This window comes from Pocillopora verrucosa, chromosome 2, assembly GCF_036669915.1.
Source record: "Pocillopora verrucosa isolate sample1 chromosome 2, ASM3666991v2, whole genome shotgun sequence".
Classification (NCBI taxonomy): Eukaryota; Metazoa; Cnidaria; class Anthozoa; order Scleractinia; family Pocilloporidae; genus Pocillopora; species Pocillopora verrucosa.
The window spans coordinates 3820742-3838768 of NC_089313.1; the positions used below are offsets into that span (position 1 = coordinate 3820742).

The 18027-nt window shown below is 36.5% G+C and overlaps 1 protein-coding gene across 1 annotated transcript; it reads left to right on the top strand.

Annotated features, from left to right (window-relative positions):
- The first annotated feature begins 13495 nt into the window (after nt 1-13495).
- LOC131786995 (ectin-like) lies at nt 13496-16703 on the top strand. The gene is made up of 5 exons (XM_059104061.2): nt 13496-13565; nt 14014-14236; nt 15154-15223; nt 16066-16218; nt 16600-16703. The coding sequence occupies exons 1-4, from the start codon at nt 13496-13498 to the stop codon at nt 16216-16218; spliced, it is 516 nt and encodes a 171-aa protein (XP_058960044.2). The 3' UTR covers nt 16600-16703.
- Nucleotides 16704-18027: the final 1324 nt, after the last annotated feature.

Below are 18027 nucleotides of genomic sequence, written 5' to 3' on the forward strand. Positions count from 1 at the left end.
GGTAAAAGCAATTGAATACTTTTAAAGCATGGGTGAGAATTGCTTGAGAATTGATGCACTCGGAAGACTAAATAAGACCTATAATTTTAATATTTATAATTATGCAGTTTTTGTAACCGCATTACAACTAATAAATATGAGTCATAGGAGTTACAAGAGTACATACAGATACTACCAATAAAAAGTCGCATCGGGTTTGAAAATTACATCTCATCAGAGAAAATGAAGGAGAAAACAGCTTACAAATAACTTCATCAAGTGTACATAATCCTCAAAAGAGGACGTTAAGTTACTTTTAAAAGCTGGACAAAGAACGATCCAAACGATAGAAGGTAATAATCGTAAAATTAAGGCCATTGACTTACTAAAGCGTCAACAACGCTTCTAAGAAGTCGTCGTTTAGTCCAAACTGCTTTGTAGTTATCAGGTACCTTAGATGAAAAAAAATAAGGAAAAAAAAACCTAATGATACAATAAAATCGATGATCCCAATTTTGATTTTGCAGATGAAATGGTCGTAATTTTTGCAGACGATAGTCAACTTCTCGGATTTTAGGCTTATGACTGATGTCTATAAAAGACAAACCTACCTGTGCCATATTCTGATAACACAGCACGAAAATCGATACGGTGAAGAGAACGAAGGAGAACTTTCCGTAGAACATGGTACCCAATGGTTCTGATTTAAGCAGAAGTGATTTTTGTTCTTTTGTTCTTGAAGCATTGAGCACAAATGGACGCGATGTTTTAAAAAAAACCCTTCTGTGGGACAAACTTCAGAGTAGGAAAAAAAAAACCTTAATCGAACTAAACTACCAACAATTTTTTATTATTTGCATTTTAATGTAAACGGGGATCTTTTTATGGGGGCGGCTATAGCGTTGGTATTTTAGGTATTAATGAGACCCCAACTTTGCAGAATTGACAGAAAAAAAAAGGGGCTCTTTATGAATGTGTTGAAAAAGACAGTTTTTAATTTGATTAGAATTGTATAACACTTTGAAGGGGAAAAATCTTTAGTATTCGAAACGTTACAAATGATTGATAAGGGATGGTCTTCTTTTGAAGTTTAGTTGCCTTTAAGATTTTAAATGTTTCACTTCTGTGCTTTTTCTGTTTTCCTTTTTTACTTTTTAGGACAGTCTTGTGTGATCAGTAATTCCACATATATCGCCATTATTTCCGAAAGCGTTGAATGAGAGATAATTGTTACGTTTTTGAAGGTCGCAGCGGATTAAAAAGCGTCCTTTATTGGATCCTCGATCGCCCTATCAGAGGTGACAAAAAGGTGAAATATTTTTAATTCTTTAATTAATCTTTCAGTTGTTACATTCAGTCCCAGAGATATTGTTTGCCAGCAATTTGCATGTTGGCATTTCCTCACCGTTCTTCACTCTTTCTTTGCAGCCTGAAGAATGAAGACAAAAAGATAATCAAAATAAACAATGCATTTAGATTTGATTCAGAGATGAAAGTCATTCTTTCCAAATTAAACCTGTTTTGAGAGCTGTGTCAGATGTTATCAATTGGTGGTTTTTATGTAAGAACTTACGCTGAGTTTTAAAAGTAAGGCCACCAATTTGATAAGAAGCAATACCCCGTTCATTGATACGTAATAACCCCTATGACGTCATTTTGACGATGGCATAATCCGATCACTTATCTTATTCATATTTTTACCAGTGTTTCTCACTGTGAGTTACAGTATATTTATATTACAGAAGGAAATATGTTGCCTAAGTCAGAAAAAATTAAAATATTCACATACTAAAGTGCCAAAGACCTTCGGGCACTGATATTAGACTGAAGTATCACAGAATCTAACCCTCGGCTCAAATTCAACAAAGTCATAAAATTCCTACTGGTGGAGTGAAGCAAATTGACACCAGGAATATCTTGGCTGTCGTAAATACTAATTTGAATGAAATGATGTGTTGATTTTTATGTCCACGAAGAAATATCAACTACGAAAGATTTCTGTATTTCTGAGTCAAGAGATGTCACGTACAGCTGCCATAATAATAAAAAAATTACACAAGTGCTGTCCAAAAAGTAGCAAAAAGGGGAAAAACAGATTTTTTCAAAAATAGTCTAAAAAAAAACTTCTGCATATGGAAATTCTTTGAAAAAGAATAGTTAAATTAGTAATTATGTGAGTGTAAGTAATCTGCTCTATGGTTGAACCTAGTTGGACCAGTGCGGGGCTACTGTAGTGCTTCCTCACTTATTAATCGCTTTGTTTAATTTGTGAAAGATTCTTCAAAAATAAAATCCAAATAATCATGAACACCTGGGTCGATGCTTCACTACAGATGTTTGTGGTTGCTTTTCGGAATGGTTTTGACTCGGGCTCGATGCCAAATTCTAAAATTTAAGGGAACCTCTCCGCATTGAATGAATACACGACTAGCAAAATCAGCTTTTCGAGATAGATGATTAGTAGGACTCTCTGGACGCGGGTCACTTTTCACTCGATAACGCTGCCTCCGTTATTAAAAGAATCTGAGATTACTGATAATCTACAACTTTCTCGTACTTTTGCTTGGACATGGCTAAAAAGGGAAAACATCAACCATATACAACCACGAGCATTTTGATTATGCTTTATTTCAAACAAGTTTGTATCCGTAACAAAAGAGTATGTTGGCCCTGAGGCTGAGTGACTTGAGCTATTCTAATAAAGCTTGCACACTGGCTCTCAATTGTTGCTTGTAAAAGTTTCTCATTAGTTCAGGTGCCTTGTCCCTTTTTCCCTAAAAATTTTAAATGATTAGGAAAAGTTAAACATATTAACAGTTGGCCAAAGGTTACATTATTCTTCCGCAAACGGGAGAAACTAGCAGTATTCCTTGTTGCTTCATGCGGCATTAGTTACGAAGGTCGACCTCTTTAATTTGCTGACATGATACATTAAACGTCTGAGTTATGTTACCTGCGCGCTTGGAACAATAATCATAAAGTTAACAGCCATTGCTTTATTACTAACCTAATAGCGCGGGTAATGACGACTGAATTCCATTGTTTCAATTTCTGCTGGCTGTTACATGAATCATGAAAATAACAAGGATAGTTGTGAAACGATGGAAACTATCACATCACTATCAAGCCCATAGAAAACTGAGTTTTGTAGGACCGGATTGGTTGACGTGAGCCGGTCCAGGAAAAGCCGTCCGGTCCTGCACTTACACGGCTTAGTCGCAAAAACTTAAAAGAAAAAAAGACCGAAAAAAGTCGCGTTTTTTCGATGAATTGTGTGTTTTTATTGTCCTGACTTGACGAGACCTCGATATGACCTTCGAACCAACTATTTTCCAGTCCGGCCCTCCCACTCAATCAATAAGTACATAGTATTTCCGTAGTGAAAATGATGATATTGATTAGGATAATGTGAAGGAAATGATAATGATGGCCATAATGATGTGATAATTATTTCTATGGTAACAATCATGTCAGTGATGATGAGGATGATGATGCTGATTATGATAATTGTGGCATCCAAATTGATTCTTATTTTAATAATAACGTCGCTGACAACGATATAAATGCATGACGTGGTGATGATAGTCCAATGAAAGTACCTGTTCCTTCACTTCTCCTAAATTCTGAGATCTTCCGTCTCCCCTGTAGTAGATAAAATGATCAATTACTTAAAATTAACTAACTAATAATGTACATGAAAAAAATTACGTGCTTCTGATCGGCTGAAAACTAGTAACACGAGTTTAAAGTTTAACGCGAGTGCAATTTACGAATGACGCGCACGCTTTCAAAATTTCTTGACTCTCTGTAATGTTTTTCATGTACATTATTGGCAAGTAGTAACAGTAATTTGGTGTTAATTAAAATAATCGCCTGTAAATTTTTCAATAACCTCAATAAAATACCAAGTGCTTCCGTCTTCGTTTGTACACGGAACATTGTACGATAATGTGACGGTATAATCCAACACCACATTCCCACAAACTCGTGCAACTACTTTATTAAACAGCGAGTAATGTTCTTGACAAGGAGCTACTTCTAAAAGCAGTACAATACTTATTGTTAATAAACCTAATTAAGCCCACCACAGTCAATATCCTGGCTCACCACCGACACAATCTCACTGCTGTCTTCAAAGTTCTTTGAAATAAACGGCCTTCCGCAGTGACTCTCTCTCGGTATAGCTTTCGAAGCATTCGTCGCTCCGACAACAACAACTACTACTACTACCACTACACAAGTGAGTCTTAACATATCTTTACAAAGTGTTCTAGAACATTCCAGACGCTTACATAAGAACTATTTTAGAAGTAATACATAATAAATGCGCGACTTGATGAAACGTTCTGGAAAGTTCTAAAGTATTCCAGTCAGCATGACTCAGCACTCTAGATATTTCTAGAAGCCTATATTTACAATAACAACTCGTAGCAATAAAGACTGGACTCATTAAGTCCGGAAAAAAGTTAAACAATCAACAAATCGAAGGATCAGTAAAAGAACCAAGTCTATTGTTTTTATAGTTTTTGGTCACTTCAGACTATTTTGATCCTTAAAACATTATTTTGTGAGTAGCTATGAAATAATAGTAAATCTAGCTGATAACGTCGTTGTTTATGTACAGCTAAAACATGCTTTTAATTTTTGTCCAACATTTGACGTTTAACATACCTTTGCACCTCTCTTTCTCCATCTTCTCCCTGTCAAAGTATAGACGAAACAAGAAATAAAAAGAGAGAAGAGGTTGTTTTAGTCAGCGTTTTTTTGTTCTAAAAGTTGAACGTGTGGGCTATTAAACGTCATGAAAAGTTGTCATTACACCGTTATCAACAGACCTTAAAACATCAAAAACTTTTTTAATTTCTCATCAACTAACCAATTCGACAGAATAAAGAATGTTGAAAATGAATGTGTGCTACAGCCTTCATTAAATTGTGGCAGGTTTTATGAGAAATAAATGAGGCAATGGACTAAACCATGGTTAATGCAATCATGGTATCCTAACTTTCTAGGATAACTGTGATTTAATTTTCATCAAATTGAAGGAACTAAGTCGCAGTTTCATATAAGTTCCTCAAATCCAATCGCTTTCAATCTTCTCGAAGCTCAAGAAGGGCAGCGGCAATCGAATGCTCCTCCTCCATCCCCCAACCCATCGCTTGTTTTGCTCCCTTTCACCCTATGGTGCTTCGTAGCTCACGCTTATTACGCGCGGCTAAAGGGAGCTGGAAATGATTGTTGTGAAGACTATACCTTCTTGTTATTTAGGTGTGTTTTTACTATTGCTTCTAGGGGAGTAGTGTGGTTTTCTTTTCGCTGATGCCAAACGCTCGCCTTAAAATTTACTCAATACTCAATGCGACACGAATCTTATAATTCCTGGGCATGTAGTCTTTAAAGGGTCTTATTCGCAGACTCCAACCCTTGTGATCCTGCCGATAAGGGGAAGAACAGTCTTTTAACTGGACAGTCACTTCCACTTATATTTAATCACTACCTTTCACGTTGTACTTCAAAGATTTTTCCAATTGAGTGACCTCATTTTGTCTTAATTTTTCGATCACGTCAATTATTGCTCCTTGTCTAGAGCACAGGGCAATTTAGAATTTATGACGTGGAGAAAAGCTCTAAAACCATCAGCAAGTGATAGCCAAGTGATAAGAAACAAAACAAAAATGCGAAGTTAGAGTTTCAGTAATTTTCATAGATGTTATTCATACCTACTATAAAATAGCCTGATTTATTAACAAAAAAAATTACTGATCTAGAAACGTTTGTGTTTGGCAAGACCAAGAAACTTTCGATCTTCCCTGAAAACGCCATCAAACGCCTCCTTGATTGGCTGTGCATTTATATTTCAGGGCTGAGGTAGAGGGTGAAAATGTGTGCAAATAAGTTTGAATTAAATCTTACCCGTGCCTCTGATTTTGAACCTGACAAGTTCAGAAGGAGTAAAAACGCGACCGTGGCGGGCAAAACTTTTTCACAAAACATGGCGCAAGTTCTGTTCAAGCCGGTGGCAAATTTGATATACCGAAAGCTGAGGGAGTTGTTTTGTCTTATGCTATATGTAATTACAATGAACGAAAAAGCCTTCTTTTGAGAATTGCTATTAAACCATTAAGAACCGCAAATAATCTAATTAAACACTTTCATAGTTTGCATCACAGGAGAGGAAATTTATATACAGGCAGCTAAATTGGGATATAAATATTGCAAATTCCCAAATCAATCTTTTCTTCGGCTGCCTAAGTTAGTAATTTCTTGTATTCATCGGGCAAAGCAATTAAATGAGTAATTGTGATTTTTCTTTAGCTATGCTGTGAACAAGAGTTGGGTTGGGAAACAGTATCTAGTAGTATATAGCTTCTAGAAAGGACTAATTTAGTCTAAAATACTGAAAAACCAAATCTCTAATCAGCACAAGTTTTTTTTTTATTTCTATGAAATCGCTCTGGATGTCGTAAGGAGCTTTCTTTTTTACATTTATCGATTTTATCCCAGATGAAAACGACAATAATTTTTAGTGATGGTAATAGCATTGAGTGGGGTCCCATTCAGTCTGTAATCATACGAATGATGACAAAATTAGACGACCGCGCAGCTGGAGACCGATTTGTTTATCACTTGTATGATTACAGACCAAATTGGATGACACGAAGTCTTATTATCAATTAATCATAAAAATTATAATTTCGGAGAAACGAAGAAGAGTCAAGTTGTCGTTATCGTCTGCAACAAACCATTTTTGCAATCTTGAATGTATCGAGGGTAGTTTCGTTTCTTTGAAAGGAAATTTCATCAAAAAGTGAAAAGATCATAAATTCTGTTGAGTTTCAGCTTGATCTTCGAACGTTTTGAGAATTATTTAATTATCCTCGGCCTTTCAAGCTTACCAACAGCCCAAAGTTGTAAAAGGGATTTGAAAAGCAGACTTCTCCTCTAATTTGGTTTGTTTCTGTATTCATTTTTTTTCTTCGTCAAGCAAGAACTTGTCATGTAATATTTAAGCTGGGTTACAAATAATGGAATATGCTTCTGCGAGGCTGATGACCCATCAAAGTTTGCGATTAAAAAAAAACCCCCTAATTTATTACTTAAAATGTACCTTAAAATTCATGTTATGTTGAATAAAAGTCAACGTTTAATTTATGTCCAGCGAGAATAAACCTGCACGTGACATCCTCCTTCATATCTCAAGACATTTTCAACCAAATTAATTCTTGAATGTTATCAATATGTCCCTTTGCTTTCGAATAGTCCTTTTCACAGATGTGTATTTAGTTGCCAAGCCTTTGATTTGGAGTGACGCTGAAGGTGACCTTGTTGTGATAGAGACCAGTATCTAGTTAGCATGATAACAAAGTAATTTGCATTTGAAAAGCAGCAAGGTTTGTATCATAACAAGGTCAACCTTAGCCTCACTCCTGTTTAAAGGCTTGTCAACCAAGCACACAATTGTAAAATGACCTATTAACGTTTTTTCCTCGCCCATTAATGATTCTCCGCTGAACCTTGGTCTTATCACCTGAGTGGATGATATGAATCGGCCACAGTAAAGAACTCTGCTGCTGAAGTTTCGAGCGCAAGCCCTTCGTCGAGAGAGTAGAGGAATCGTGGAAAGCGTGTGATTTATATGCAAAAAAATTGAGTTATGCTATTGGTGGGAACATGGTAACGTGAAATACACATGAAGTTTTCGTTAAATGAAAAGTGTTTGTTGATACCGTGGGATTATGAATGCCGATTTGAAAGATAAATTTTTAATTTATTCTAGAGTTTTACCTGCCATATCTGGCTTGTAAAGATTTTGGAGATTAAGGCCAAGGCCGAGGCCAAGCATGTGTTTGAATATTAAGAAGCATCAGATTTCATGTCTTTCGTTCTCTTTCAATAAAAAGAAAATCAATATATTTTCCGCTCCCCAGTCTTTTAGGTCGTGTAAAAGTTCAATATTTTTTATTTCATAAACACTAAAACTTAAAATTTTGTTTTGTCCAACTTATGACTGTAACTGACAGTTAAATGTGAGCAAAAACGATCAATTGAGGGGTAAGAAGAGATAAATTGGGTGCTAAAGACGTGAAGCATGCGAATAAGAATTCTTGGCTGCAATGGGAGCCAAAATTATACTTATATTCTAATTCGCTACCCCGCTCAAACGAATATAATGTAATTAGCTACCATGGTTGGGGTGTGTGAACACGAACTGTGTGCGACCCTCCTTATTATGTCTTGCAAGAATAATTAGAGAAACTCTTAAAGGCTCAAAATACAACAACCGAACAACTAATGATACAATTAACGCACTGACTCATGCATAATCTTTGTAAATATGTATATGGAAACTGATGGAAAGGTTACAGAAACTCTAAAAGACTCCTAATACAGCAAGCCAACGACTGATAATAAAATAAACGCACTGACTCTTATGCATACCCTTTGTAAATATGTTTATAGAAACTGACAGCCCTCACTGAGTATTGAGTATTTAATTTTGAGGGCGCAGAGACATTCGTATGATGCGAATGAATATGAATGAAACCAACGCTATATATATACAAACTCTCTGCTAATAAAGCAGTGGTCACGACATATACCATGCAACACCCCACACAATAGGTTACGTAACCCATGTGAATTCATATGCTGTCAAGTCCAAAAAGGCTAATTTACATGAATGCAGGCAATACCAATTAAGCCTGCCATTTAAGAAAGAGATCTATGATTGAATAGATTAATAAAGGAAATAGATTTTTCAGATTATTAATCATGAAGAGATAGGAATTATATCTGAAGTTGTAATATACAGAACGCATCACAAGCTGCATTGATAAATTGTACTTTTGGCACAGTTTTAACCAAAGACAAACTGTGATAGCCATAGTTCGCAGAGGGTAAATCTTATAACGAACGTGTTAGAAAATGTGTATGTCTTTGTATTATTTTCAATAAAAATAGAAAAAGTCGAACTTATCACTTATAACTGTATCTATTGCCAAAAGCAATGTCTTGGTTAAAGGATTGTTTACCTCGCAAAAATCAGTACCAAACCATGGCGAATGCCCTCGAGTTTATCCTCAATTTGATTAAAGAAAACACATTACCCGTACTTTGCAAAGGAGTATTTCTTCATCATTTCATTTGCACCGCATTTAATTAAAAGAAAAATAACATACTCTTACGACAGAACATGTATAAGCAGACAGCGTGTTATAATACATCCTTCTCCGTCCTCGGGATGATTTCTGAAAGCTTTGGTTTCCAGCTCAAACCGGGTAGAAATGAGAACCTTCCAGAATGGACTGATTTGTTGTTAGCGCGGACAGGGCCTGGTTCACATATTGCAGGTCTCAAAATGTTACCTGACAAACGCTATCTAGGGAGATCACGTTCTTCAAAAGTCGATAAATATTTCTTCAACCCACAATCTTCCCTTAATTGCGCCATTGAAAGCGTTGAAAAGATCTGTCAATTGGCTTCACACTCTTCAAAGCGCCCCATAGAACAAACGCAACCTTTTGACACGCTAGTTTTCACCTACTTTTCAACACTGGCATGTACGAGAGAAATGGTGGGTAGTTGTTGCATTATCTTCAACAGTGAAAAAATGATTGAAAATCGTACCCGTTGGAAATATGATTTAAGCAACATTATATCAAACCTTGATCGAGAACCACAGTATACACCCAAAATCAATTTCACAGTGCACCCCTAATTACACTTTTGTAATCCTTTGAATAGTTCACCAAATGACTTCACCTTTTCTCACACATGCAACGAAAGGAACTAAAAAATTTTTTGGTAGAAAAGTTACCATTCACTCATTAACGATTCCCAAAAAAGAATTGTTAGGAAAATTTTTTATTTTATCGTTAGCAACTGAAGAAATGTAGAGGTGTGTTTTCCTTTTTATTAACGATCGTGGTTATGCGTCAAAGAGATCCTATTTTTCTTTTATTCACACATTGATTTGCATTTCTGACCCTGTAATTATCGACATTATAAATCTCATCATCTCTCCCCGTCCCACTTCAATTCACTTGCAGGCCAAGTGCAGTGCGTTTCCCAAGGTACGATCAATCTTAGTAAATTTTTATCTCATATAAAAAGGATAACAATCCATTAAGTGCTAAAACGGAACTTAAAAAAACTCTCTTTGGATTTTTAAGACTGAGAGTGTCCTTCCTCATTAAGAAGGTGTTATTGTATACTTTACAACTTTTAACTAGCTCTTATTTCTAACATTTCAGTAATCTGTCATCGCAATTTAGTTCACGACTGTTGCGGGCCAAGTACCGTACGTTTACAAGGTGGGATCAGTTTTCTCCTTTTAATTTTTTTTATTTTAGCTTCTTTAGATGCTTCACAAGATCTTCACTTAAAGGAGTCTTGAATTTTATCTCAAACAAATCTTTATTCTTAACCTCTAGTTGCAAAGTTTCGATGAATTTGGATCTTGAAACTCAACGTGCCTAGTTGAGTTACAAACAATAACCAAACCTGATAAAATTGACATAGAGATTACGAATATGCGTCATTTTGGAGTAAAAATGAAAATAACGCCACCATTTGAAAAAAATTAGGCTTTTACTTTCACTTTTTTCTTCGTTTGCATGTCTTGATGGATTCTATGAATAAAAACCCCTGTGTCAAGTACGATATCTATCAATTAAAAAGCTTTTCAATTTATTTTAAAATGATAATTGTAAAGGCTGAAAAGCTTGTGGGGTCATTTATACAAGATCTGATGTGCTAATAGATTTATGAAAGTTTTTAATTTGTCTAAAACCTAAGAAACACAGCCATCTCGAGACGCGTAAAATTAACTAAATTTCAAGCGAATTACAGTAATTCAAAGGTTTAACCTAACAGGTGTTATGTGCAAAAAAATCAATTGATCTCAAATTGCATATGGATGCAGGCGTCACTTAGAAAGTAAACATTTATCGTTTTTCTTAGTTCAGATTCTACAGTTACAGGAAATGTTTCGTTAAATTTGTTGATATCAAAATTGCGGGAAAAAATTGGAATTACAATGCGCAGTTTTGAAATGATAAATTTACAAAAACGACTTCAGTTGTCGGGGAAACATATAATTAAACACGACTGTCACAATATAGAAATAGTTAATGCATACTCCATTTATCAGCGTTATCATTATTATAATTTTTCTTTCACCTTTGGGGTTTTATTAAGGCCTAGTTCAAACGTCGATCTTTACATGTACCGAACCTAACGTTTCTATTAAGTACATGTAAAGATCGACGTTTGAATCAATTAGGATCGGCAGATTTGTATAGACGTTTAAATCAACTGCCGCTCTTAATTATTCGAGTCGACCCAAATTGCAATTAGGTTCGGTACATGTAAAGATCGACGTTTGAACTAGGCCTAAGTTTTCCTAGAAATCGATACAACTCTAATACTTATTTCCATTACAGTAGATTAGAACACATTTCTTTGTTAACAATTCGGTAAAGATAAAAACATTAATGATATGGGAGGGACTCTTGGTTTTATCGCTCAGAGACGCCTTGAGGTGAAGGTGGAACGACGCATGGCAAAGTGAAAATGTGTGAAGCCAGTTTAAAAAGATCTTTCCATTTACGCATTTTTTTTTCAAATATTCAGATATTCTTAAGATGATTTCCATTTTGTTCATTGGCCTGTACCTCGTCACGTTTCAAGTGACGTGTGAGGGCGCCCCAGGTCCAAAAATTATTATACAGAACGACGTCGAGAAAAGAGCCAGTGAGTATATTTCAATTCTTGCCTATATATACACATCGTGATTGATTGAACCTTCCTTAAAACTGCTTTGAGTCAAGTGACAAGACCTTAACTATAAATTTTTGATTGGGGGGAAGCCTTCTGGATTTTTTTCATTTTCGCTTTAAGGAAATTGAGCTCTATCAGATTATTTGACGAAAAAATCAAAGAACTTAGTTACCACCGAGATTGCTTAGCACTTGCACCCTTTGTGTTTCATGTTTTCTTAATACGTAAACGATGATTTGCAGTTTATATTTTCTTGCAGTTTGTGCTGAAAACCAAATGGACAAAAGTAGTGGCTGTCCACAGTGGGAAGGCAAAGGATTTTGTTCTCAGAATAGTAAATACTATCAATTTATGATGGGAAACTGCTACGCAAGTTGTGGCCGTTGCCAGCGTAAGTAAAATCATATTCTAAGACATAGTCAAACACAGACAACTAACTTTACAGTCAGGAAGATGCTGGAATGTAATGTTAGTTCGGTGATATGAAGATAAGAAACTAATGAAGTAAATCGGAATTTAGAACTTATTTCGCCCCAAATGTCACCGTCGCATGTTTTAAAAACCAACAAACTTTCTTTTGCAGTGCCTCCAACGGAAGCACCGAAAGGTGAAAATTTACTATTTTATAATAACTATTATGTAATAAACATTTTTACAAAAGAAGTTGAAATCAGGAAATGACCAGACTTCTCTTCGGGAGTCGTACCAAACAGCAGATTCAGTTTCATCAGGTCTTTCCATTCAAGATAAGCTCTCAAACAGAAGCCCGTTCCAAAGAAATTATGGTAACCTATCCAGGCAATAACTTTGGCTGCGCGCTCGTCGGCAAGTCCGTCTGTGCGCAAGCTGTATTTCGCATGTGTAGCAAGCTTTATTGTAAGTACTAAGTGCGCAAGCTGTATTTTGCATGCATAGCAAGCTGTATTGTTAGCAATAAGTGTGAAAAGAAACGTGGAACAATCTTGAGTTGCCTTTTGAGAAACAAAACGGGACTCCGGTCAAAGGCTTGACTTAGTCTACATCTGTCGATATATTTTTTTTACCTTTGGTGATACACGAGCATGTTTTCCACAGCGTGCACAGCCAACGAGATAGACAAAAAGGGTAGCTACTGCACTATGTGGAAAAAAAATTATGGATGTACCGGCGGCATGGAACAGTTTATGAGGAAAAACTGTTATGCTACTTGTGGTCACTGTATAAGTAAGTGATATTAGAAATAGACAATGTGAACAAAATATTTTGGGCAGTTTGAGATAGTGAGGGAGCCAAGTGGAAGATTCAGAACCCAGTTTTTCTCTACTTGTTAATCATTAATTTTTTGGAAGAAACACATTTCGCTGAACATTGGCTCGCCTGTTAATAAGATTTCAAAGCAGTAGATGTGTGGTATGAGAAACGACTTCCAGTAGAAGTGGGGTCTAACCATTTTCAAAACAGTAATTGTTTTGGCCATTGGGGGGAATAGCATTCGTAGTAATCCAAGAAAAAGCTTTTTGAGTTTGAATTATATCCGCACAGGAATTAATTTCCATATAGCCACGTTATCACCCCTGTTAGAAATTTTACCTCATTTTAGAAGGTCTATCATCTCATTTTGAGTTAAGGAAAAAAATTAATATATTTAGTATTGTATCGCAGTAAGGTAATTGAGTAAGCATGCACGTTTGCTGCGAAACGAGCATTTTTAGTCGTTGTTGACAGCCTTTTTGTTCATTTATAACTCCTTTTTCATATGCAACTTAGTCAGGTGTACGCTTCTTTTTTCCTTGTTTTTTCAGTGGCGCCCACACCAATCCCACAAGGTGAGTCTTTAAGATCAAACTAGAATAGAACCAAACTAGAACAAAATCAAACTATCTAACATGCCAATAGAGGAACGGGCATGTCCATATAACCACAGGTATAAGCTTACAACGGACAGGCATTCAAGGGCCAAAAGGCAATTAGGCGGGGGCAGCTAAAAGACAGTCAAACGGGCAGATTGATAGACGGACATACAGAGAGACAAATGGCTTACTCTGGAGATACATCACACTGAGCTAGACAGACATTATGGATGACTAACAGTCACTCAAATACCACACGCTGCAGATTTAAAGGCAGTCGAACACAGCATGGAACAGGTCTTGTGTGATGGCCTCCCGTTGCAGGACTATAAATTCTTGAACAAAGGTTGAATAAGGGCAGACGGAATAAACTAACGTATTTTATTTATTTTGATAAACATTGTTTTTATCTCCAACTACGAAGTGGACCCAGATGCCTGCCTGCAGGCCCATAATGAAAAGCGGGCTCTTCATGGAGCCCCAGCTTTGGTGTGGGATAACAAACTGGCTCAGGATGCAAAGAACTGGGCAGATCACTTGGCTTCTACTGGACGCCTAGTCCACGCTAAAAACATTGCCGAAGGAGAAAACCTGTACTCAGGCTCGAGCGGATTTGTCAAATCCTGTTCAGATGCCGTAAAGTCCTGGTAGGCATAGCTGCGTAAAAAAGGGTATACCAGGGAAATTTATCACAAATTTAGTATTATCGACAGATTATGAGTAGCAACTAATCAAAATGCACGTAAATGTAAATAGTTGGAGCTCAGGATATCTTGAAGTGTGATCTTTTTAGAGTGAGAGCAGTTCTAAAACGGAATATTGTCAGTGACAGTGATCTAACTCTCAACACTTTGAACGGAAGTCATCATGAAGGTCAAAATAAGAACCAAGTTTTTTAATTAACCTCGATGAACATTTTCCACAAGCCTTTTTATAATCCTTGAAGACATGAGGAAAAGAAATCGTCGTGCGATCTTTTTCAGGAGAACAAGAATATGGATGAATACATTAGGATAATGGGAACGTATAGGATACTTAGCCTCTAATAGGGTGCCTTCGCCTCCCTCCTGTCCACACAAAACCCCGCAGTAACATTAGATAAATTGAATGAGATAAATCACCTACATCAAGCAGTGACGCTTCCAGCCAATGGCTTTTAGAACTTTTAGAACATTGATTTCAATCGAAATTGTACTTTAAAGTGTTGGTTTTTTATTGAGGAAAGAAACCAAAGAACCCAGAGAAAAACCCCTCAGAGGACAGATGAGATTCAACAGCAACCTCAACCCACGCGTGACGTTAGTTGTTGGAATCAAACCAAGACTGCACGTACCCTAACCCCAATGCGCTCCTGTTCTCCCTCCCCCTCCCCCCCTCCTAGCCCGAAAATGTTAGTATCGCCACTTGTTGCTCCACATTTGATTTTTTAAGCTCATAGGCAATTCCATCATGACATCGTCATAGCCGAGTTGTTTACGATTACATCCTGTCCTTTAACTGACATTTGCTTTATGTTGACTTTCCAAATCCTGAAGTAAACCGATTTTTTTTTTTTCATTGGTAGGTACAATGAAATAAAGTTTTATGACTTCGATAATCCAGGATTTAGTTTCGCTACTGGACATTTCACAGCGGTAAGAATAAGACTCATCACCGGTGTCTGAGCACCTTAATTTCTCATCAAGATCGGAGAGGAATTTCCCATCCATTTTTCATATGTGTTGGTTACACTAAAACTCAAAATTACGACGCTGTTTCAGTAATTTGATAACTTATTTGATCAAAAATCTAATCATAACATATTTATCAATCGGGAGTTTCTTTGGTACCTTAAAATTGGCCCATGACCGTTACGGAGTAGTGGCGTTGACTTAAGAAAAAATCGTACGTGGGCCAAATGCAGTGCAACCAGGGGCTGGAATTTTTCCGACATGGTAATGGCTTCGCTTTACTTGGCTCTTCACAAAGCTTCGATGTACCATCCTCCCAAACAATCTTGATTTGCTCACCCACATTTTTCATGGCATCAGATATGTAGTCATCATTTTTTAATTTTATTTCTCATCGGCTATAATTCTCATCCTAGTGCTGATTGTAATAAGCTGTTGCCATTACTACTTTCGTTTACGGTAATGATAATTGTAAAAATAATCATAATAACAATAGTAATGTTTATTAGAACATATTTCACGTGGTGGCTCTTCTTGTCCACTGTTTCAGGATCAAACTGGAAATTTTAATGTTGGAGAAAAACCCTCAGAGTAAGGACGAGAACCAACTAACTTAATCCACTTTCGACGCCAGGTCCAGAAATCAAACTTGGGCCACAGCAGTGAGGGGCGAGAACTCTCACCATTGCAACATCCCCGCCTCCTGCAGCTAAATGACCCGTAATCGTATAGCTTTCCTGGTGAAGAAGAAGGATATGCACTTCAAAGCCAAATTTACGTTTACTTATTGTCAATGCTGCTTTCAGGTTGTATGGAAGAGCACCACCAAACTGGGCGCAGCTTTGACCAAAATAGTGTCAGATAACGGAATCACTCACACATATGTTGTGGCACGCTATTCGCCCGCAGGAAATGTGATTGGCCGTTTTGCTGCAAACGTCAAGCCAAAGTCCTCATAGGTTTGTATATCTCTTAGTATGTGGTAACGACGTAGCTATATCCACGTCTTACGAGCCGGGTAACAATGGACAAACTTCGAGTTAGTCAGAGCAAAAAAAAAATATTTGGTGAAAAAAGCTGAAAAATTCACCACACAATGACATTATTGTCTTTCTCCAATTTCATCGGTTACTGTAAGTAAGCCTTTTTTAAAAAGCCTTGATAAATTATTGATTTGTTCTTGCTTTCTTATTGGCTACAAAAGAGATACGATTTTTTGGGTTAGTCTCAGTAGCCTTGCTGCAACGATATCTTTTTTTGCCAACATCTTGTGAGGCACCCACACTTTCCAGAGATATATATAATGATGATAAAATGCTGTTTTGTTTTTCATTTTTTAGAACCCAGCCGTGAGCTGAGAAATAATTGGATATCACTGAGTATGTCAAAGAAAAATAATCTGTGATGGTTACAGACGAAAATTTGAATAAAACTTAGTTCCGAGGGGGTTGCACAAATATCGTTTCCTCTTTTTATTGTCAGAAAACGATCCAGCTTACAAACAAACTTTGGAAATTTTATGTCCAACAGAAATTTTACAGCAAATTCACTTCTCCTTAATACCCTTATAGCCTACCGATCGAACAATTTTGGCCAATTTTTCTTCATCAGTGATACCAACGATGCCAACCTCTCCCATTCCTGCTCGTCTTAGGACTACAGCGCTCATTCTGTTGTCTTCCAAAGTGCAACGGTGGATAATTTCGCTTTAACGTGCAATTTGATGCCAGACTATTTTTAAAAAAAAATTTACTTAACCGAGAATTCCAAACTATAGGTCTATTCGGAAAAAAAAATAGAATAAGCAAGCTATGTAATAATATGCAAGTATACGTCTCCTTGCGGCGATATCTTTACCCTAATGATCTTGTCTGTGCCACATTTCACTGAAACAATTATTTTGGTGAAAAAATAAACGAACATCACCGCTATTGTAATTATGAGTGGTTCAACAAATGAATTTGACCAATCAAATCCATTAGACAAACAGCTGAAACAACATCCATTTACAACCTCGAAAACACGATATGGATAAATTTGCGCTCAAAAATTGGCGACACAAATGTCAGATAGGACAACTTTATCTTTATGAGAGAAGGCGAGCGGATCGGCTAAAAACAGGAATTCTTCAGTTTTATGTAGGCTTCAGGTTCAGGTTTATTTATATTTTTGTTTGTGACAACGATGATATCGACTACCATTTCTACACAATATTATACACTTGATATTTCCCCCAGGGAAATAGTTAGTTTTGTTTCCCTTAGACTCTTAATATTTCCTGGGATACTTTTCAATCATTGTTATGCTGGATCAGGTGATCACTATTCAGCCAATCACTATCGTCTTCAAAACAAAGGAAACCGCAAGAGCCCAACGACGTAAATAATTAACGGCAAGAAATGTAGGTGTAGTAGAGCGCCCTATTGCCATAATTGTCTGCAACTACTGCTTCCTTCTTTTCTTTCTCCTCAATTTTTGTTTAGACACCCAAAATTTACAAATTTTTTACAAGTTTTCTCATACAAACTCTTAAAAATTTTCAGCCTTATTTTAGAAGTGATCTTTATAAAAGTAGATAATTTCACATTCGAGATAATTGTACTTTGGTAGAGGGCTTCTCATGTTCTCAGCTTGCATTGTCATGGCATATAAATTAAAATTTAAATCAACTTCATTGTTTCACGCTTTAATTAAGGGGTGACCACTCTGGACAGGTAGATAAAAATTGCGAGATAGTCAGGTCAGTTGCAAATTAACACTAATGTAGC

Excerpts from the sequence above, each read along its gene's own strand:
- LOC131786995 (XM_059104061.2), top strand. The coding sequence starts at position 13,496 with ATGCAACTTAGTCAGGTGTACGCTTCTTTTTTCCTTGTTTTTTCAGTG. Across the intron at positions 13,566-14,013 it reads GCCCACACCAATCCCACAAG|TGGACCCAGATGCCTGCCTG; the intron begins GTGAGTCTTTAA and ends CCAACTACGAAG. Across the intron at positions 14,237-15,153 it reads TCAGATGCCGTAAAGTCCTG|GTACAATGAAATAAAGTTTT; the intron begins GTAGGCATAGCT and ends TTTCATTGGTAG.